Source organism: Elephas maximus, chromosome 3 (assembly GCF_024166365.1).
Source record: "Elephas maximus indicus isolate mEleMax1 chromosome 3, mEleMax1 primary haplotype, whole genome shotgun sequence".
Taxonomy (NCBI): Eukaryota; Metazoa; Chordata; class Mammalia; order Proboscidea; family Elephantidae; genus Elephas; species Elephas maximus.
Window position 1 is genome coordinate 1,642,715 of NC_064821.1, and position 22,896 is coordinate 1,665,610.

The following is a 22,896-nucleotide window of genomic DNA, read 5'->3' on the forward strand; positions in this document are numbered from 1 at the left end:
TGCTCTGTAGGGTCACTGTGAGTTGGAATTGACTTGACGGCAATGGGTTTTGTTTTTTTTAAAAGACACTAACCACCACCTCTGTGCTAATTTGTCATACTGTGGTGACCTGCCTGTTGCTTTGATGCCAGAAGCTATGCCACGGGTATTTTAAATACCAGCAACGTCACCCATGGTAGACAGGTTTCAATGAAGCTTCCAGACTGAGACAGAGGAAGAAAGGCCTGGCAATTTACTTCCAAGAGTTAACCAGTGAAAACCTCACTAATCACAACAGACTGTTGTCTGACTTGCTTGCTGTGGGCACGTCATCAGAAGGGATTAATCAGTGGAGCAAAACATCCTGTTGGGTGACGTAGACGGCCAGCGAGGGCGGGTGAGGGACACCGTTGGTGAGATGGATTGGCAGAGAAGCCGCAACAATGGACTCAAACATGCAGGTGACTGTGAAGATGGCACAGGACTGGGCAGAGCTTAGTTCCGTGGTGCATGGGGTCACCATGACTTGGGGGCTGACTCAACGGCAGCTAACAACGACAGAGGGAAGGACACACGGGGAGATGCCGCGAGGACAGAGGCGGATGCACCTATAAGCAGCAAAGGAGCGCAATGATCGGTGCAGCCACCAGAAACTAGGAGGCAGGCCCCAGGAGGAACTGACGTGGCCGAGACCCGGATTTGGATTTTTGGCTTCCAGAACAGTGTGAGCATAAATTTCTTTCTTCCTTTTTTTAACTTTAAATTTATGTATTAAAGATCTTAGAGAAATTTTAGATAATGGAACATAAAGCAAAAATTTGAAGTTCAGCAATGAAAAAAACAATAGAAATTATTCTGGCATTGAGAAGCAAATCACAACAAAAACATTCAGATTATAAAAAATGTTTAGGTATTCATGAAAACTAAATTGTCTGTTTCTCATTTCGTACATAGGAGGACTGGAAGAATTCTCCATAGGCTAGCTTCTGGCTCCTCATACTTCAAAGCTTGTTTCTTCCCTAATACTCACATATTTCCAGTTATGACTGTCTCAGCTCATAGTTTGATATTTAAAAAAAATTTTTTTTGTACTTTAGATGACATGCTACAGAGCAAATTAGTTGCGAGCATACATTTCTGCTCTTTAAAACCACCCGCTTTGTGGTACTTTGTTACAGCAGCTGCAGGATAGCAAGAGGTGTCTTACAACCTCCAGGATGCAGGAGGTGGGAACTTTGCCCTGCCTGGTGGGGTCTAGAGGACTTTATCCACCTCCCACCAGCAGCTGAAGGAAGTGTGCCCACCCCACTTCCAGGAAGACACTGGCCTGAGGATCGCCACAAAGGGGGAAACACCTGCAGCCTATTAACGCCACCCATAGCAACCTCAGAAAGTCAACAGAATGATCACCCAAACAAAAGACCCCACACTTTGGCACCAGAAAATGTGATTTCAGCTCAGCCCCAGGGAGGCGGGGGGAGCCTGTGTCTGGGAAGCCCATTTCCTCTTTCGAGCTCATTTCCTTTACTGGCATATAGAGAAGAGCTTTTACAAGGGAATTGGGGAAACGATCCCACAGGGCAGTTTTTGCAGTCTTTTGGTGCCAGACGTTATTAACCTGTTGCTATGAGTTCTGAGGGTCCTGCTACTCCGGAAAAGCTTGGTGATGATACCAAAACAAACCATGTCACTCGGGGATCTTGGTTTATAGAGACAGAAATCCTGACTCAAAGTGGCTTAAGCCAGAAAAATAACAGGGAAGGTCAAGACCCTCTGATTCAGACATAGCTGGATCCAGGTGTTCAAACCATGTTGTCAAATTGTGGACCTCTCTTTCACTCTGGGTCCGGCTCTCCTCTAGGTTGACTTAATTCTCAGACATGCTCCACCTTTGGGTGGCAAAGATGACTCTTGACAGCCCCAGACTTACACACTATAGCTGAATGAAAGTAACTCTGCTAACATTTTAGCCAGTGTCCTAGGGCTGACTCATTGGTCCCATGTAGGTCCTATGTCCACTCCTGAACCAATCACTGTGGCCAGGGGAAGGGAAATGCTCTGATTGACAGTGCTGAGCTTGCAGTTGGATCCCTGGAATTACATGGACTGGGGGTGGAGGAGGGGAAGCCTTCCAAGAAAAATTAGGGTGCTATGTCCAGAAGTTGAAGCTGAAGAAAATTAAAACAAGTCCACAAGAGCCAACGTGTGACCTTTAGTATATCCCACCTGGATTCAGAGACCATCTCAAGAATAGATTTGATGCATGGAACACTAATGACTGAAGACCAGACAAGCTGTGAAATGACATCAAAGACATACATGAAGAAAGCAAAAGGTCATTAAAAAGACAGGAAAGAAAGACTAAAATGATGTCAGAAGAGACTCTGAAAGTTGCTCTTGAAATTCGAGTAACTAAAGTGAATGGAAGAAATGGTGAAGTAAAAGAGCTGAATGGATTTTAAAGGGCAGCTCGAGAAGGTGAAGTAGTATAATGACATGTGAAAAGACCTGGAGTTTGAAAACCAAAGGGGAAGAACACATTCGGCATCTCTCAAGCTGAAAGAACTGAAGAAAAAAAGTCAAGCCTCGAGTTGCAATATCGAAGGATTCTATGGGGAAAATATTAAACAACGCAGGAAGCAACAAAAGAAGATGGAAGGGCTCCTAAAAATCAAACACCTATGCTCATCTAAAGACTTCACCAAAAGAGTAAAAAGACCACCTACAGACTGGGAAAGAATTTTCAGCTATGACATCTCCGACCAGCGCCTGATCTCTAAAATCTACATGATTCTGTCAAAACTCAACCACAAAAAGACAAACAACCCAATCAAGAAGTGGGCAAAGGATATGAACACACATTTCACTAAAGAAGATATTCAGGCAGCTAACAGATACATGAGAAAATGCTCTTGATCGTTAGCCATTAGAGAAATGCAAATTAAAACTACGATGAGATTCCATCTCACTCCAACAAGGCTGGCATTAATCCAAAAAACACAAAATAATAAACATTGGAGAGGCTCTGGAGAGACTGGAACTCTTACACACTGCTGGTGGGAATGTAAAATGCTACAACCACTTTGGAAATCTATCTGGCGTTTCCTTAAAAAGCTAGAAATAGAACTACCATACAACCCAGAAATCCCACTCCTCGGAATATACCCTAGTGAAATAAGAGCCTTTACACGAACAGATATATGCACACCCATGTTTACTGCAGCTCTGTTTACAATAGCAAAAAGCTGGAAGCAATCAAGGTGTCCATCAACGGATGAATGGGTAAATAAATTGTGGTATATTCACACAGTGGAATACTACGCATCGATAAAGAACAGTGACGAATCTGTGAAACATTTCATAACATGGAGGAACCTGGAAGGCATTATGCGGAGCGAAATTAGTCAGAGGCAAAAGGACAAATATTGTATAAGACCACTATTATAAGATCGTGAGAAATAGTATAAACTGAGAAGAACACGTTCTTTTGTAGTTACGGGGGAGGGGGGAGGGAGGGTGGGAGAGGGTTATTTACTGATTAGTTAGTAGATAAGAACTACTTTAGGTGAAGGGAAGGACAATACTCAATACAGGGAAGGTCAGCTCAACTGGACTGGACCAAAAGCAAAGAAGTTTCTGGGATAAACTGAATGCTTCTAAGGTCAGTGGAGCAAGGGCGGGGGTTTGGGGACTGTGGCTTAAGGGGACTTCTAATTCAACTGGCAAAATAATTCTATTATGAAAACATCCTGCATCCCACTTTGAAATGCGGCGTCTGGGGTCTTAAATGCCAACAAGCGGCCATCTAAGATGCATCAATTGGTCTCAACCCATCTGGATCAAAGGAGAATGAAGAACACAAAGGTCACACGATAACTATGAGCCCAAGAGACAGAAAGGGCCACATGAACTAGAGACTCACATCATCCTGAGACCAGAAGAACTAGTTGGTGCCTGGCCACAACCGATGACTGCCCTAACAGGGAGCATAACAGAGAACCCCTGAGGGAGCAGGAGATCAGTGGGATGCAGACCCCAAATTCTCAGGAATCCCGGCGGTCATAGTCCCCAAACCTTCTGTTGGCCCAGGACAGGAACCATTCCCAAAGACAACTCATCAGACATGGAAGGGACTGGACAATGGGTAGGAGAGAGATGATGATGAAGAGTGAGCTACTTGTATCAGGTAGACACTTGAGACTGTGTTGGCATCTCCTGTCAGGAGGGGAGATAGGAGGGTAGAGAGGGTTAGAAACTGGCAAAATTGTCACAAAAGGAGAGACCGGAAGGGCTGACTCATTAGGGGGAGAGTAAGTGGGAGTAAGGAGTAAGGTGTATATGAGCTTATATGTGACAGACTGACTTGATTTGTAAACGTTCACTTAAAGTTCAATAAAAATTATTACAAAAAAAAAAAAAGAAGATGGAAGGAATACACAAAGTCATTGTACCAAAAAGAATGGAGACAGCATATGATCAAGATGGTACTGAAGGAAGAAGTCCAAGCTTCGCTGAAGGCACTGGCGAGACACAAAACAAAACAAAAAAACCCAAACCCACTGCCATCCAGTCATTTCCAACTCATAGCGACCCTATAGGACAGAGTAGAATTGCCCCATAGGGTTTCCAAGGCTGTAAACCTTTACAGAAGCAGGCTGCCACATCTTTCTCCCGCAAAGCAGCTGGTGGGTTTAAACTCCAACCTTTCAGTTAGCAGCTGGGCACTTAACCACTGTGCCACCAGCGCTCCTGGTGAGAAACAAAGCCTCAGGAATTGATGGAATACGAACTGAGATGTTTCAACAAACAGATACAGTGCTGGAAGGGCTCAGTTGTCGTGATGGTTAAGATTGTGTGCCGACTTGGCTGGGCCATGACTGTCAACGTTTTGGCAGTCATATAATGTGATCAGTTCCCTGTTGAGATTTGTTACGTGATCACCCCCACAGTGGGGTATTCTGTGGGTGGTACCGGTGGGGACAGGGTCTGTGGCGGCTCACCACCCCCTCAGCCTTCATCTCTCTGCTGTCTGCTGCCTAGCTCCTTCCTGCTTGCTTTGCTGGGGTTTTTGCTTGTTCCGGATTCTGGAGCTAGCTCCTGTTTGTCTGACCTCTGGTTCTTGGGACTTGAGCTGGCAGCTTGCCTGTGGTGTTGCTTGTCAATCTTGAGATACATCAATCTTCACAGCCTGCAATAGCCCTGCTCTCTGGCCTGCCGATCTTGGATTTGCCAGCACCTGTGGGTACATGAGCTGGGAGAATCCTCTTTCTTGCCCCACAGACTTGGGACAGTACAGCCTCTAAAAACCACGTGAGCCGTTGCCTTGATATAAATCTGTCTATATAGATGCTTTACTGATTTCGCGTCTCTAGAGAACCCAGCCTAAGATACTTGTCTATGCCAAGAAATTTGAAAGACAGCTACCTGGCCAACTGACTGGAAGGGATCCACACTTGTGCCCATTCCAAAGAAAGGTGACCCAACGGAATGTGCAAATTATCGAACACTTTCAATAATATCACACTAAATAAAATTTTCCTGAAGATCATTCAAAAATGGTGGCAGCAGTACATCGACCGGTAACTGCCAGATACTCGAGCTGGGTGCAGAGGAGGTCATGTGTGGTGCCATTGATTACTTTTGTGTGGCCTTTCTTGCCGTGGTCTTGTAACTCCCACCCAAGTGATTGGGCAGGACTATGCGACAGCGTAATTGCGGCCCACCAAAGCGATTGGTCAGTTTTGCCACCCTATTGGGCTTAATATGAGCCACACCAGAGGTGGGAAAGAAAGGAGAATTCCACCACCACCAAGGAAAAACAGCCACGAGCCACCACGCCCTTTGGACCCAGGATTCCTGGGCTGAGACAGAGAGGGAGCTGTCATCTTGAAGACAGCAAAAAGTGGTGGCAGAGACCCGGCAGCAGGAGATGGCATGGTGGGCTTCCTGGCCCACGAGAGAGAAAGCTGAATACCTTCGGGCAGAAGCTGAGGGCCAGGGAGAAGCGTGCCTACGAGCAGGGCTGGGAAGAGGCAGTCCTGACAGGAGAACTGTATCCTGAAAGTTCGTGAGCCTGAACTGTAACTGTTAATTTCTTAATAAACACCATAATCGTGAGTATGGTCTGAGTTCTGTGAGGCCATTGTAATGAATTATCAGACCCAACACAGAAGTACAGAGTGCCATGGGAGGGATGGTTGGTGTCAGAATTGGTAAAGATGGTGGGAAGAGGAGGCCTGTCTGACCTTCACCTCATAGGAATTAGCCTTGAACCTGTTGATCTTGATTCTCCTTCCCCTTGTGAAGTTAAAAGGAGGTCAGACTTTGCCTCCAAGCTGTTTTTACAACACGGAACATGGGATATCATTGCTGATGTCAAATGGATCCTAAATGAAAGCAGAGAATGCCAAAAGGATGTTTACCTGTGTTTTACTGACTTTGCAAAGGCATCCACTGTGTGGATCATAACAAATTATGGGTAACATTGCAGAAAACGGAATTCCAGAACACTTAATTGTGCTCATGAGGAACCTGTACATAGATCAAGAGGCAGTCATTCAAACAGAATAAGGGGATACTGCGTGGTTTCAGTCAGGAAAGGTGCGTGTCAGGATTGTATTCTTTCACCGTACCTATTCAATCTGTATGCTGAGCAAATAATCCGAGAAGCTGGACTGGGCATCAGGATTGGAGAAAGACTCATCAACAACCTGTGATATGCAGAAGACACGTCTCTGATGTGGTGAAAAACAAGTGAAATTTTGCAAGACAGATTAGTAAATATGCACAAGCCCATGTGTCTCATTTATTGGGTAATGGTCCCTGCCCTGTTGTTTCTCCATTAATTTAGACTCTGCCCATTAAAGGCTCACCTGTGCTAGTTAGCTGTTGTCATCTCAATCTCAGTAGGGGATTCTTCAACAGGGCACAGTACTCAAGAAGCTGTGTTCTCGACTAGATGGAACCCTGTAACTATGGCCCCTGGACACCCTTTAACTCATAATTGAAGCCACTCTGGAAGTTCACCCTTCAGCCAAAGATTAGACAGGTCTGTGAAACAAACAGTAACACATGTGAGGAACGTGGTTCTTAGTTCAATCATGTATAGGCGACCAAAATGGCAACGCCTGCCCAAAAATATCGACAGAGAAGGCATGAAGGGACAGGAAAAATGGACGGATGGAAACATGAAATTGAGGTGTGGAAGGAGAGAGTGTTGACACACTACGGGGATTACAGCCAATATCACAAAACTGTGTATAAATCGTTGAATGAAAAACTTATTTGCTCTGTAAACTTTTAAAGTGCAATAAAACGAACCTGCACTCTTTATTGAGCCCCTTGACCCCCCCCCCGCTGCTCCGGGACCACCGCCCCAACCTCCAGACGTCCCCCAGGCTCTGGTCTCACCCCCTCCCCTGTGCCCACGTCTGTAGCCAGTTGGCACGAAGCGGGGACAAGATTCCTGGCGACCATGCAAATGCCTGGTATGTTTCGTGCCGGCCACTTCTCCCTACTCTGCTCTCCCAGCGTTTCGGTGAGCTGGGTGCATCACCCCCACGTTCAGAAGGAGGCTTATAGGGGCTCCCTCCTTACTCAAGGTCCACGGTGAGGAGGTATGGGGCGGCGCTGCCCACCCCACCACACTACTCAACCCCGTCTCTGACTCAGTGGTGCCCAGGAGAGTCAAGAGATCCTATTCGCCTGCTGTACAGATGGGAAAACTGAGGCCCAGACACGGCCCAGGTCCCAGACTGGGTCACCTGCGACGTAGAGAGAGCGGCATCTGAACCGAACCCACCCAAGTCTACTTGGACCACCCCTCCCGAACCACGTGACAACCCGGGCTAGCGGACAAACTGCAGACAGGTATCGTGTCCCCTCTCTGCCTCGGTCTCCCCACTTTGCTCCTTTCTCCGTCGGCCTCCAGGCTCCGACTGATCCGGGCCCCGCATGGGTCTCGAACTCATAACGCGGCTCTCGGACCAGAGAGGCCGGCGACCGACCCCAAGCAGTCATGTGAGTCCAGTTCAGGCGAGGGGCGGGGCAAGCCGGCCCCGCGCGCTGCCTTCTGGGGATTGTAGTCCGGTCCCTGCCTCCGCCTCGTGCCGCCGTCGCCGCTGGAACTGCGCTCCCGTCCTGCCCCGCGGTGCCAGGCAGGAGCGGAGGCGGGGCGGGGCGGGCCGGTTGCTAAGACTTGGTGAAGCGCAGCGCTCGCGCCCGTCTCCCTCACGTAAGCGCGCAGCTCCGGGGTCTCGGGTTCTCCTGGGGGGTCCGTGGAGGGCAAGCGGGGCTTTCGGCTGTGGAGGTGGCGGACAGGCGGGGAAGGTGCGAGAGGCCGGGATGGCGCCGCCTGGCTGGCCGGTGGGCGGGCGGGTGCGTGCGGTGGGCGCGAGGAGGCTGCGCAAGTGCGCGTGCGCTCAGGGCGGGTCGGGCGGCGAGACCCTGGGCCCTGGGCCCGTCTCTTCTGCGCGTGCGCGCCCCAGAGGCCCGACGCTGGAGACCCCGTGCGCCCCAGCTGCTTCCGGTGCGCTGTGTCCTCGGGGCATTGCCGTCAGTCCCCTGCATCCCAGCTTCCCACCCGGCTCTCTGGTCGTGCCCCGCTGGTGTCCTCCCCTTCCACACCATGAGTTTGCTCTTGTATATACTACTAGTAATGATTGGTAATTCCTAATATTTATTGCAAGTTTTGAGTTTTCAAGGGCTTTTAGTGAGTTTTTTCCTACACTCCGCATGCTCGGGGGTCTCAAACTTTCAAACACAGAGGGACCACTTGAAGGGTTGACACTTTATCAAAAAAATAGAAGACATCTTATTAAATTCAAATGTCAGGTGAATGATGGAAAAATTTTTAGTGTTAGAATATCCCAAATAAGGCATGGGATGTACTTATGCTAAAATAAAAATCCAAAATAGTCATTTATCTCAAATTCATGTTTGAGGGTGCCCACTTGGGGACCTTGTCAGAAATGCAGATTCCTGGTCCCACTGTGTCCCTGGGTGGTGAAGATGGTTAAGTGCCAGACTGCTAATACGAAGGTTGGCAGTTAGAATGCACCCAGCAGCATTGTGGAAGAAAGACCCGGCGATCTGCTTCGGTAAAGATTTGTTGGGTGCGGTTGAGTTGATTCTGGCCCGTAGTGACCCCATGTGACAGTAGAACTGCCCCATAGAGTTTCCAAGGAGCGCTTGGTGGTTTCGAACTGCTGACCTTTTGGTTAGCAACCGTAGCTCTTAACCAGTACACCACCAGGGTTTCCATAGGGTTTCCTAGGCTGTAATCCCTGTGGAAGCAGACCGCCAAGGCTTTCTCCCGAGGAGCTGCTAGGTGGGTTCACACCTCCAGCCTTTCAGTCAGCAGCTGATAAATTAATCGTTGTGCCACCAGGGCTCCTTTCTATAAGGATTACAGCCAAGAAAGACCGCCTGGGTAGTTGTACTCTGTAAAACATGAGGTCATCGTGAGTCCGAATCGACTGGACAGCACCTAACAAGACTCTGCTGCAAAGCTCAGTTGTGAGCAGCATCTGTAGGGTTATAGTAGTATGAAGCAGCCAGGAACCAGCAGAGCTGGGGAAGTACTAGGCCAGGACAGACAGGGTGTCATTCCAGGCAGACACACCCGGGGTCAAGCTCTGACTCGGTCCCAGTTTCTTTCTCTGTCTGATAAGATAAGGCCCCCTAGCCTAAAGTTACCCAGAATATTACTACCCAGAACCTGACTCACAGCCGAGCTGAATAAACACCACTTGCCATCCCACTGTTCACCACCAGACCCACGTGGACCCACCCTTGCTGGGACCCAGCCCACAGTCCAGCTGTGGGGACAGGGCAGGCCCATTTAGAGGATGGGTGCTGTGGGTCAGTGGTCCTGGTCACTCAGGGGACTTGCTGTCAGGGTTCCTGTCACCCAGGCTCACTGGACCCTCCTGGGGTCGCAGTGGGTGAGGAAGCAGCTGCTCTTACAGGTGAGCCCCCTACCTGTGACAGTGGTTTCAGTGCTGAGGCTGGCCCTCGGCACCACAGCAATGAATGTGAACACCACCAACCCCATTGTCTCCTCGAGTGCTCCGGGGTCTTTTCCATGAGCTTCTCTGCAGACGCTCTCCAGACTGGATCGTGGGTGCTTTTAGCCACAGGTCCCTGGGTGGTACAGACAGTTTGTGCTTGACTAACCTAAAGGTTGGTGGCTTGGACTCACTTATAGCAACTACCCAGGAAAGGCTTGGCGGTCTGCTTCCTGAATGATCACGGCCAAGAAAACTCTGTGGAGCTCAGTTCTACTCTGACACATGTGGGTTCACCGTGAGTTGGAGTCAACTTGACAGCAGCAGGTTTGGGGTTTTTTATTACGACGGCAGGGAGATGTGCCGATGCCTGCAGGGAGGGACGTGAGCCGGGCAGAACCCACGGGCTTGTGTCAGGTAGTCCTGGAGTGGGGACCCCGAGGCCTGCACGGGGGCTTTGAGGACAAGGAGGGGGAGTGAGGTGCAGAGATGCCCCGGCCACACTTCAGATTCCCCTGATGTGTTTAAACAGCTCCTCCCTGTGTTCCAGAAGGTTCCCTGGCCCTCCCGCCAGCACCCTAAGGCAGTTACTCCTGGTGTCCTGGCCTGTGCCTGGGTGGCGTCCGGGGTGTGGGTTCAGGGTTTGCAGGCTGGGCTGCGCTCCCTGCGGCAGCTTGGCCATCAGAACTCTCTGAGAGACGGCGGTGCGTGTGAGCAGGTTCTCGTGTTCCTGAGCCGTTTTGTTTTCAGTTTGTTGAATGAGCTCAAGGGGCGCTGGTGGCTCAACAGTTAAGCGCTCAGTTGCTAACGGAAAGGTTGGCAGTTCAAACCCACGCAGCCACTCCACGGGAGGGAGGACCTGGCAATCTGCTTCTGTAAAGATTGCTGTTGTTTTTAGGTGCAGTTGAGTCAGGGCCGACTCATAGCGACCCTGTGTACAACAGATGGAAACGCAGTCTGGTCCTGCCCCATCCTCACAGTTGTTGCTGTGTTAGAGCCCATTGTTGTAGTCACTGTGTCAGTCCATCTCATCAAGGGTCTTCCTCTTTTTTGATGACCCTCAACCTTACGGGAAAAGATGTCTTTCTCCAGGGACTGGTCCCTCCTGAAAACGTCCAAAGCTCTTGAGATGAAGTTTCTCCATCCTTGCTTCCAAGGAGCGCCCTGGATATATTTCTTCCAAGATGGATTTCTTCGTTCTTCTGGCAGTCCATGGTATATTCAGTATTCTTTGTCAATGCCATGATTCAAAGGTCTCAATTCTTTGGTCTTCTTTATTCTCGTCCAGCTTTCGCACGCATATGAGGTGATTGAAGGTACCGTGGCTTGGGTCAGGTACATCTTAGTCTCCAAAGTGACATCTTTGCTCATTAATACTTTGAAGAGGACTTCTGCAATTTGGCCAATGTAATATGTTGTTTGATTTCTTGATTACTGCTTCTATGGGTGTTGATTATGGATCCAAGTAAGATGAAATCCTTGACAACATCAGTCTTTTCCCCATTTGTCATGAGGTTGCTTGTTGGTCCAGTTGTGAGGATTTTTGTTTTCTTTATGTTGAGCAGGAAACCCTGGTGGCACAGTGGTGAAGAGCTACAACTGCTAACCAGAAGGTCGGCAGTTCGAATTCACCAAGTGCTCCTTGGAAACTGTATGGGGCAGTTCAACTCTGTCTTGTAGAGTCGCTATGAGTCAGAGTCAACTCGATGGCAACGGGTTTGGTCTTTTGTTTTTATGTTGTAGGGTAAAGATTACACCTTAGCAAATCCTATGTGGCGGTTCTGCTTTGTCACATGGGGTCTCTGTGAGCCGGGACCAGCCAACAGCACCCAACAACAACCGCAGGGTGGGCGGACGGCACTGCCTTGCAGAGAGCTTTTCTGGTGTGGACTGGGAAGGTGGAGAGGCTGAGGCTCCATGGTCCAGGCTCAGACGCTGACTCTGCAGAACATCCCCCTCTTCTGTAGGATGGGGCCAGCACCCATAGCTCCCTCCCAGGGTACAGGGACCGTGAGGAGGCCAGTCCCCAGGAGCATCAGGTACTGATGGCATGCTCTGTGGGCACCAGTGGTGGTGACGGTAATGGTGAAAGGTGTCACGTCCTCTGAGGTACTGGGCCTGGTCTGGAGCCTCCACCCTAGTGACTGTCAGATGGCCTTCCCCAGGCCCCAGGATTTTATTTTCGATAACAGCTTTATTGAGTTAAGATTCACGGGTGATGATACCAGCCCATTTAAAGTGAACCAAAAAACCAAATAAACTCCTTGCTGACTTGTAGTGACCCCGGGTGACAGAGTGGGACTGCTCCACAGGGATTCCTAGGCTGTAATTTTTTTTTATTGAACTTTAGATGAAGGTTTACCGAGCAAACTAGTTTTCTTATCAAACGGTACACGGCTTGTTACATGATATTGGTTAACAACGGAACGATGTGTCCACACTCTCCCTTCTCAACCCCGCGTTCCATATTACCAGCTTTCCTGTTCCCTCTTGCCTTCCAGTCCCTGGCCCAGGGCTGGTGCACCCCTTTAGTCTTGTTTTTTTTCCATGGGTCTGTTCAATCTTTGGTTGAAGGGTGAACCTCAGGAGTGACCTCATTACTGAGCTGAAAGGGTGTCCGGGGGCCACACTCTTAGGGTTTCTCCAGTATCTGTCAGGCCAGCAAGTCTGGTCTTTATTTTGCAGTTAGAATTTTGTTCTACATTTTTCTCCAGCCCTGTCTGGGACCCTCTGTGGTGATCTTTGTCACAGCAGTCAGTGGTGGTAGCCGGGCACCATCTTGTTGTACTGGACTCAGTCTGGTGGAGGCCTTGGTAGATGTTGTCCTTTAGTCCTTTGGACTAACCTTTCTCTCACGTCTTCAGTTTTCTTCATTCTTCCTTGCTCCTGAAGGGGTGAGACCAGTGGAGTATGCTAGATGGCCGCTCACAGGCTTTTAAGACCACAGACACTACTCATCAAAGTAGAACGTAGAACATTTTTTTTGTAAACGGTTACGCCAGTTGAGCTAGATGTTCCCTGAGACCATGGTCCCCACACCCAGGGTATAATCTTCACAGAAGCAGATCTGCAGGACTTTGTTCTGCAGCACCGCTGGGTGGGTTCAGAATGACGACCTTTAGCTGTACATGTTGGTTGTTTGCGTTCGTTAGTAGTTGAGTGCAGACCATCTGCTCCATCTTAAAGCGTACAACTCGGTGGTTTTAGCATATTCACTGGCCGTGCAGCCATCACCATCACTGAATTCCAGAACATTCCATCCAGGAAGAACCCATACCCTTGAGCGGCGACCCCCAGCCCCAGGCCACCAGTGACTCTGTGGATTTGCCTGTCCTGGATATTGCCCATGAGTGGAATCGGACACCGTGTGACCTTTTGTGTGTCTCTCCACGCTCACCGGGCATAGTGTTTTTGAGGTTCGTCATGTCGTGGTGTGTGACCCTGCTTCACTTTTGTTTGTGGCTGGGGGATACTCCATCGTGTGGATGGGCCCCAGCATGTTTATCCATCTGTTGACGGCCACTTGGGTTGTGTCCACCTTTTGGGTCCTGCAAACCGTGCTGCTGTGTACGCACGTGTGCAGGCCTCTGTGTGGACGTGTGTTTCTAGTCCTCTCGGGTGGATACCTGTGGGGATTGGTGGCTCACATGGCAGCTGCCCCCCTGATGTTAACGTCCCCGCTAGGAGTTGGCAGCCCCCGCCAGCTGTGTGCCAACAGCAGCCTGCTTTTGTCCTCGCTTGCTTTGTTTTTTGTCAGACAGAGATTTACTTTTGGGCGACAACAAGGCAGCATTTGTCTTTTGCCTTGGAAACAGTGGGTGCATGTGTGGCTGGGGCCAGCCGTGCAGCCCGGGGGACCCTGGGCGTGGTGTGTGAGGAAGGGGGCTCCACCGATCCAGCTGCATGGATCCCCCTGGCGGAGGCCTTGGACAGCAGCAGCTGCGGTGACACCAGGTGCCTGTGAGTATGTGAGGTGCCACTTCCACACCTTACCTTGTCTCCCAGCGTCCATGAACACCCACGGGGCTGTATGATTGCCAGGCTTTGGGAAGACGACTTCATTGTGCCCCTTGAAGGGACTGGCATGTTGAGCGTCCCTTGTGCAGGGCACCTTTTCTGCCAAGGAGTGAGCATAAAAACTCACAGTTGTTGCTAACCCATAGGTTGGAGGTTCAAGTCCACCCAGAGGTACCTTGGAAGAAAGGCCTGGCAACCTACGTCCTAACAATCAGCTGCTGCAGACCCTGCGGAGCACAGTTCTGTTCTGACACATGCGGGGCCGCCCTGGGTCAGAGCCACGTTGACAGCATTGGGTCGGGTTTTCCTTGTTCTCACTGTAGCAGCCCAGTGCTACGTGCCTGAGCGCCTGTGGGCCAACCCAGGACCAGCCCTTTAGACCTCGCTCACGCAGCTTCTCCCCAGCTCTGCCAAGACCTCCTTGGCCAGCATCCCCCACCCCCCTGCCGCCTTCCTTTCCTTCCTGCCTGCCAGCCTTCCGTGGCTGAATCCATTTCACTGAAAGTACCAGCAGGGAGGTAACGCAGTTTTTACTTATTTGGAACACTTCAGGCTGGGAGGAAGCGCGTGCTCCGTGGGTGGGTGAGTTTCTGCCCCTCCTCCACGGGCCGCGTCTATGCTGCTCTTTCTCTAACATGGACCTGACATGCTGTGTGGTTGTGGGTGAGTGCCTTACCCTCTCTGTACCCCAGGCCTGTCAAACGGTAAGGTCCTCACACCTGCTCTGGTCTGCAGCCTGGTGGTCCAGACACCCCACTGTTGGTTCTGACCCTAAAGATAACCATTTCACCCAGACCAGCTCCCCGTGGGCCGAGTTCAGCCGACATCTTTGCAAAAGCTCTAGGGATGCAAAGAATGTGGGATTTCTGGCTCTCGGTATTTTCAGCATGTCTCTCTCAACCGGAAGCATCTAACCCATTGCCGGACTCACGGTGACTCTGTGTCAGGGTAGAACTGTGCTCCACAGGGTTTTCTTGGGTGTAATCTTTGTTTTGTTTTTAAGTTAATTTATTTATTGTGCTTTCAGTAAACGTTTACGAATAAAGTTAGTCTCTCATACAAAAAGGTATACACACCATGCTGTGTACTCCCAGCTGCTCTCCCCCTAATGAGACAGCACACTCCTCCTCTCCGTCCTGTATTCCCCGTGTCCATTCAGCTAGCTCCTGATCCCCTCTTCCTTCATCCCTGCTTCCTTCTCATCTTGCCTCCAGACAGGAGTTGCGCACATAGTCTCGTGTGTCTACTTGAGCCAGTAAGCTTGGTTGTAGTCTCTGGGGAAGCAGATCTCCAGGTCTTTATTCCATAATGCTGCCGGGTAGACTTGAACTGTCAGCCTTCAGTCTGTCAGGTGCAAACCATTTGTGCCACCCAGAGACCTGCATCTCTAAGCCAACGAGGAATAACTGTGTTTTGGAAAGGAAAGGTGTCCTGGTGGTGCAGTGGTTAAGCGCTCGGCTGCTGACCAGAAGGTCAGTGGTTCGAACTCACCAGGTGCTCTGCAGGAGAAAGGGGTGGCAATCGCTTACTTAAAGGTTTGCCACCTTGGAAACCGTATAGGGTTGCTATGAGTCAGAATCAACTCGAAGGTCAGCAGCAGGCCTGGGTGGCAGCGGGTTTGGTCGGCAGCTGGTTTGCAAAGGAAACGGCCCCCGTGGGGCTCTCCTTGGGGCTTCCTGCCTCGCAGCCCCCAGCACGACACCTTTTGGGCGGGAGTCCCCACAGCACGCGTTGGCCCTGCCTGCCACGTGCACTTGAGCGAAGGAGCCGGTCCCTCGTTCCTGTCTTCCTGCTCCTGTGGCCATGGCGGAGGGGGTGGGCGTGTGTCCAGAGCTCCAGCCGGGCCCCGTGCACCGAGGGGTCAGCAGAGGTGTGTGACGTGGAAATGTGGTGGTGGGGGTGAGAGGAGCATGGGGCAGGTACTGCCTAAATGAGGAAGACATCCTTGTCAAAGAAGACTCAGGGCAGCCCCAGGGACTGCTGGGCAGTGGGGAAAGGGACTGGGACGTGGACGCCGCTGCTTCATCCTCGTGTGTCCATCCCTGTGAGAGGCTGGCTACATGGGGTAGCCCCCAGTCCTGAGTCAGTTTCTGTGAAGGCAGCGGCCCACCACCCATCTCTGCGTCTTGGAGGTGGGGCATGTCCCACCAGCCTCCTTTGTGGCAGTCCTAGCAGGAGGGCGAGGAGCCTGGGGGCACCTTCAGAGGATAGGCAGGCCAAGCCTGGTAGGGGAGGGTGCAACCCGAGGTCCCCCGTTTCTCTGTCCAGCCCTTTGCAGACCCAGCTGAGGACCATTCATAGAAACCAGACCTGCGGGCAAGTGTCCCAGGTGACTACTGTGCTGGGCGGCAGCTCCACGTCCCCCACACTGGCGAGGTCATTTCCTCTGGCTGTATAATGAATTCGCACACCTGCTCACGAGTGCCCAGTTCTGGGTCAGGGGCTCGGGCATGCTGTGGCTGGTCTCACGGCTCAGGAACCCAGGGGCCACCAGGCCATGCTCCTAGCTGGAGGCATGACCAGGGACGTCTGTTTCCGGGGTCACACAGGTGCTGCAGGATCCAGCTCCTTGTGGCTGTAGCCTGTGGTCATCCCGCTTCCTCACGGCCTGTCGGTGGGTGCATCCTCAGCCTCCAGAGGCCCCGTTCCTTGTCTCCTTCCAGCCACGTGCTGCTCATCTCCTACTCCTGGAGACGTGGTTACGTTGGGCAGCCGGGTGACCCCCGATTGAGGGTCAGCATGTGCGTAACGTGACCTAGTCCCAGCCGTGCAGCCCATCACTGTCACTGTTGGGTGCTCAGAGTCTGTGGGCTGGTGGTATCAGGACCAGGGATGGTCCCCCCAGCAGGGAGGGGGCTCCCTCCTGCTGAGTGGCTCACTCCTGCAGTGCCAGGCACCCAGAGGACAATCCCCAGAGCAGGGAGGCTCAGGGGGGTGTGGCAGGACTGGCTCCTGGCACCCAGTTCTGCTGAGGACCATGGCTGTTTTCATCCTGGGACTGTGCCGTCATACTGTCACTCCATCCAGATGCCAGGGGGTGGGTACATACCTGAGCTTAGCCAGTCAGATACCAGCGGGTGGGTCCACACCTGAGCTTAGCCAGTCAGATACTGGGCAGGGACACTTGCCTGAACTCAGCAGGTCACGTGCCAGAGGGCGGGCACATGCCCAAGCTCAGCCAGTCAGACTCTCTCCTGGGACTTTGTATCCTGAGCCTCCTATCGTGCTGTTCCCAGCCACTGCCCAGTGTCCCCCCGCCTAGGCTGGGGGTACTGCTGCCCTGGCCTCGTGGGCCACACAGGAGCCATCTTGGCCACCAGCAGTGTGAGGTATGCAGGGCTGGGCACACGGGAGTAGGCGTTTCACTCACAGCACCACATTGGACGTGGGCTTCCACCGCCCGAGTGCAAGAGCAGTTTTTACTTTTACTTTCTCTGCGGAAAGGAGGCGTTCCTAAAAGGCACTTCCCGCGTTAGTGTTTCTGGGGTTTTATAAACGATTCTCAAGTTAGGCAGAACACTTTGAGTGTGACTGACTCAGGCACATCAGAGGAATCCAAGTGTGTTAGGAGGTCTCGGGTGATTCTTGGCCGTGACGCGGCCCTGTGCCGACAGCCTCAGACGGGTGAGGTTTAGATTATTTTATTAAAACTTGTTCTTTCCCATTTCTTTATTGACCTGAAGCTGGGACTTTGGGGTGAGAGTGCCTGTGTTTGGTAGCTTCCTTTTGCCCTGTTACTTCTGACTCTGCTCCGGGTCTGAGAAAGCAGACGGCAGTGGCTGTTTCGTTATCCACACAATGGAGTATTACTCAGCCTTAAAGAGGAATGAAGCTGTGGTACACGCTACGACGTGGATCAGCCTCGAAAAGATGACATCCGGTGAGAGAAGCCAGACCCAAAAGGCCACGTTTGATCGTATATATGCAATGTCCAGAACAGGCAAATCCACAGACACAGGAAGTGGATTACTGGTTGCCAAGGGATTCAGGAGGGAGAGCTGAGGAGTGACTGCTAATGGCTGCGGGGTTTCCTTTTAGGATGGAATGTTCTGGAACCAGATAGTGGTGGTGGTTGCACAATCCTGTGAATTAACTAAAACCATTGAATTGTACACTTTAAACGGGCGAATTGTATGGTGTATGAGTTATATCTCGATTAATAAAAAAAAAAGACGACAGTGGTTTACTGCAAACCAGAAGTTAGGATGTGAGTGAGAGTGTACCTGGCGGTGCGGTTCTTGGGGGCTGGAGCTCTCACACGACCTTCAGATCTGGCACCTGCCGGGACGGACTCCTCAGCTCACCCGTGCTGGCGGATGACGCTCTGCTCCCGTCTCTGTCTCCACAGTCAGAGCCCGGCCGAGGATGGAGCCACACAGGAAGGAGGAGGCCGGGAGCCCGGAGCAAGAGCTGTTGTCATCACCGTCACCGTGGCGAGTGCTGCCCGTCCTGTCGGAGCAGCAGAGCGGGCCGGTGGAGCTGGTGCCCGCGTACGCCGCACCCGTGCTCGACCCGCGCCAGACCTCCCGCCTTGTCCGGGAGGTGTCGGCCGCCCTCCCACTGCCCGCCCAGCCACACCTCAAACGGGTGAGGCCAAACCTGGATGCCAGCCTCCCACACGCGCTTGAGCTGCTGTTGTGCCTGGCAGGAGACGACTCAGGCACGTGCACGCTCAGTGAGCTCCTGCCGCCAGCTGTGGACCCGCATGGGTTGGGGCCACCCTTCCTGGTGCCCGTGCCTGCCCGGCCCCCTCTGACACGGGCCCAGTTCGAGGCGGCGCGGGCCCACTGGCCCTCGACCTTCCACGAGGACAAGCAGGTGACGCGTGCACTGGCCGGCCGGCTCTTCTCGACGCAGGAGAGAGCCCGTATGCAGGGCCACATGGAGCGGGCCGTGCGGGCTGCCCAGCGGGCAGCCGCACGGGGCCTGCGGGCTGTGGGTGCTGTGGTGGTGGACCCGGGCTCGGGCCACGTGCTGGCCACGGGCCATGACTGCTGCAGTGCAGCCACCCCCTTGCTGCATGCCACCATGGTGTGCATTGACCTTGTGGCCCAGGGTCAGGGCCGCGGTGCCCACGACCTCGGGCCCCACCCCGCCTGCTCCTTCGCGCTGGCTGCAGCTCCCCAGGCCATCCGGCCGGGCACCGTGCGGAAGCTGGACTGCTGTGACAAGGACGGTGAGGACGGGCTCCCGTATGTGTGTACTGGCTACGACCTCTACGTCACCCGTGAGCCCTGCGTCATGTGTGCCATGGCCCTTGTGCACGCTCGCATCCGCAGAGTCTTCTACGGGGCACCCTCGCCTGACGGTGCTCTGGGTACCCACTTCCGCCTCCATGCCCGGCCGGACCTCAACCACCGCTTCCAAGTGTTCCGTGGTGTGCTGGAGGACCAGTGCCGCCGACTCGACCCAGACACGTAGGCTTGCAGCTGCCAGGCCTCTCCTGTTCCCGACACCTGGGGTCCATGGCCAGAGTGCAGCTGTGGCCCCATCAGACACCCCATGGGCGTCCTGTCTGCCTAGCTGCCGCCTCTCCTGGACAGCCTCTGTCGATGCCTGGAGTCTGTGGACACTCCTGTCTGCCCAGAGCCTCTTCCATCCCCTGGATTCATGGACAAGCGGTGGCAGCAACCACCTCGGAGATCCCACTGATGCCCTCCACCTCTGGCATGAGCCTGACTCTTCCCACCAACCACACGGTGACTCTGGGGTGCTGGCTCCTGCTCAGAGCACACGGTTCCTGGACTGGAGTGTGTGGGCCGCCTGGCACTGGGCTCTCTTCTCTGGCCCCACCAAGAGGCTTGGCCCCAACCCCCTGAAGTAATCACGGCTGCCATGATTGTGCCCTTCTGTCTCAGGTGTCAGAAGACGGGTTTGATATGTGGAAATAAACAACTCAAACCAGGCTCGTGTGTGTCAGTGGAGGTGCAGCGTGGTGGCCAGCCAGTCCTTGGGCAGCATGGCCGTTCTGCAGGGGCAGAGTCTGCACATCCGCCCTAGGCCCTCTGGTTCATGAGCGCCACAGCCGAGAGTTACCTGGGGCTCAGAGTGGTTTCCAGTGGGCAGAGGGACTTCAGTGGTGCTGTCCTCCCACTTCTTGGGCTTGGAAGATTCTAGATGAGCTTGGGATGCTGCCCGGCTGACTGTGTCTGATACCAGCTGATCTGAAAGGCTCCTTAGGTCCCACATGTCCCCCCCCCCGTCAGATGGAGAGAGGGGACCCAGAAGGGGTGGCACAGGCTCCCCCAGGATAATGAGGGCAGAGCCCACGTCTGCCTGTGGGCACAGGTTAGGCCTTTGTCCATCCAGCTAGCGCCAAATGTGATTGGTGACTGTGTGAGCCGTCGGGGCTGTGAGGAGCCCTGAGCTTGGGGGACAGTCCCAGCCATCCCATCGGGGCTCCATCTGGAGGAGCCAGACAGTGGACAGCCGAGAGGGTGGACTGTGAGCACCAGCCTCCAGGCAGTGGACCACACCTGTGTCAGGAGCCAGCCGGTAGGGCCCCTGGCTCAGGCATTGGGAAGGTGTGGAGGGGTACAAGGTGGCAGGTGGGGCCCCTGGCTGGAATGATGGAAAGGTGCGGAGGGATACAAGGCAGCGGCATCCATCCTGGCTCCCTGTGTAGGCTCTCTCTTAGTCCGAGTTGGGGGTGTGAGGACCCCCAAGTGGGCATGCCCCACTCCAGCCTAGGCAGGGGGCCGACAGTGAGTAGCGAGCCAGGGAGAACTGGGTGTCATCAGGACTTCCTCACCGTCTCCATCAGGAAGTTCATGTTCTGCTGGCTGACCCTTTCCCTGAAAACAGCCTGGTCCACCCACCTGGCCCTTCTGGAGCCAACTGGGCTCTGCTCGGGCATGGCATCGGTGTGGTCTGGTGGGCAGAGCACTGCCCCAACCTGGGCTGTGGGCTCCGTCCGGGAGCCTGCCGGGTGCTGCTGTGGTACCAGGTGCTTCACTTGGATTGAGTCAGGATTCTGGGCCCCATGAAACTCATGGGGTCATGAACGGTCCCAGAGAGGGGTATGTGGCTGCCCAACATCATAGCCGTGAGTTCCGGGCCAAGGACCTCGCTCTTGGTGACTCAGACTGGGCCACAGAGCTATTGGAGGAGGGGGCAGAGGGGGGCACCGGTTCTGGCTCCCTTTGCTGGGTTGCCTGCTAGGCTCCAGGGCTGGAGGGGAGGGGCTGGGTCCTGAGGGGAGGTAATAACAGGGCGCAGACCCTAGGTCTCAGGCACCAGCTGAGCCTGCAGGTGAGCTGGGCTGGCCCTTCAGTGAGAGTCCACAACACTGGGAGACCAAAGCACAGTCAAGGGCTCTCTGTTCTTGAGGGTAGCCTGGCCGCTAGGCCCCTTCATGCGGCAGCAGCCTGGGCCTGCACTGGGCACCAGATGCTCCTTGTGGCCATGGGAGCTGACTGTCACTGTCCTCTCTTCCAGGTGGATCGTGGCTTTAGCCACGCTCTGTCAGCCGCTGCAGACATGTCAGGTGAGTCTTGCCCAAGGTCCCACACGGGGTTCTTTCCTCATTCCCTCAGTGCTGATGGTGGTGGGGGCCCGCAGTGTGCTGGCGTCCTATCAGAGGGAGTAGTGTGTGAGGAGACCACACAGGCCTGTGGTGTGCTGGTGTCCTGTCAGAGCACGGAGTGTGTGTAAGGAGACCACCCAGGCCCATGTGTGCTGGCATCCTGTCAGCAAGGACTGTGTGTGCTGGCGTCCTGTCAGCGGGGAGTGTGTGTGAGGAGACCACGCAGGCCCGTGTGTGCTGGCGTCCTGTCAGCGGGGAGTGTGTGTGAGGAGACCTCGCAGGCCCGTGTGTGCTGACGTCCTGTCAGCGGGGAGTGTGTGTGAGGAGACCACGCAGGCCCGTGTGTGCTGACGTCCTGTCAGCGGGGAGCGTGCGTGAGGAGACCACGCAGGCCCGTGTGTGCTGGCGTCCTGTCAGCGGGGAGCGTGTGTGAGGAGACCACGCAGGCCCGTGTGCGCTGACGTCCTGTCAGCGGGGAGTGTGTGTGAGGAGACCACGCAGGCCCGTGTGTGCTGACGTCCTGTCAGTGGGGAGTGTGTGTGAGGAGACCACGCAGGCCCGTGTGTGCTGGCGTCCTGTCAGCGGGGAGTGTGTGTGAGGAGACCACGCAGGCCCGTGTGTGCTGGCGTCCTGTCGGCGTGGAGTGCGTTTGAGGAGACCTGACAGGCCCGCGGTGTGCTGGCGTCCTGTCAGAGCAGGGAGTGGGAGGACGGCCTATGCCATATCATCCATGCTGGGTCATCCCTGTGTACCCACAGTGCTCTGCCTTCACCCGGAGGCTCTCTGGCCAGTGGCAGAGCTGAGGTCTGAGCCTGGGCCTCCAGAGTCCAGAACCTGACCGCAACATTGCTGTCAGCCCGGGGCCCCAGGCTCTGACCTTTCAGGAGCAAGGGCTCAGGAGAGCCATGCATGCAGACGTGGGTCTCGCCTCTTCCACATGGAAGCGAGTGGCTCCTGGTGGGCGATGTCCCTCCTTCCTGTCATGATGGGGACGGTGCTGGCAGAGGTGCATGACCCCATGGAGGTGGTGAGGCCTCCACTGGGGTGACCCCAAGAGGCATGGCAGGCCTTAATTTCTGGGGGGTTGGGGCTTGGCTGGTGGTGGCTCCCTGTGAGGGTGAACTGGCAGGGCCCCGACCATGTGTCCCATGAATATGTCACCGGGTGCCTGAGGGGGCATGCAAGCAAGCCCAGACTGGGGGAGTGTGGCCAACATCAAGGCACTTGAGGCCCGTCTCTCAGGATGTTCTGGACTTTCTGGGTCCCTCAAAGTGGATGCCACCCCACCGCTGACCTCAGTCCTCCGCTTCCTGGGTGCTTTGCCCCACCCCTCACTGCTCCTAGACCTGGTAGACAGTCCTGCCCCAG

General features: G+C 53.8%; 2 protein-coding genes across 5 annotated transcripts in view; both read left to right on the forward strand.

The window, feature by feature from the left end:
• Positions 1-386: 386 nt before the first annotated feature.
• Positions 387-21,485, forward strand: ADAT3 (adenosine deaminase tRNA specific 3). Of its 4 annotated transcripts, none has more exons than XM_049876205.1 (3): positions 387-703; positions 18,352-20,498; positions 21,441-21,485. In XM_049876205.1, exon 2 carries the CDS (start codon positions 18,369-18,371, stop codon positions 19,422-19,424), a length of 1,056 nt encoding a protein of 351 aa, XP_049732162.1. In that variant the 5' UTR covers positions 387-703; positions 18,352-18,368; the 3' UTR covers positions 19,425-20,498; positions 21,441-21,485. The 4 variants fall into 4 exon arrangements, with proteins under 4 accessions (XP_049732162.1, XP_049732161.1, XP_049732159.1 ...); XM_049876204.1 differs by lacking the exon at positions 387-703 and adding an exon at positions 8,131-8,212; XM_049876202.1 differs by lacking the exon at positions 387-703 and adding an exon at positions 8,238-13,946.
• Positions 8,180-22,896, forward strand: part of SCAMP4 (secretory carrier membrane protein 4) — a 31,762-nt gene continuing 17,045 nt past the window's right edge. The window contains exons 1-2 of the mRNA XM_049876213.1: positions 8,180-8,212; positions 21,441-21,489. Coding sequence (XP_049732170.1) covers positions 21,483-21,489 — 7 coding nt within the window. The 5' untranslated portion in view covers positions 8,180-8,212; positions 21,441-21,482. The remainder of the gene's footprint in view (positions 8,213-21,440; positions 21,490-22,896) is intronic.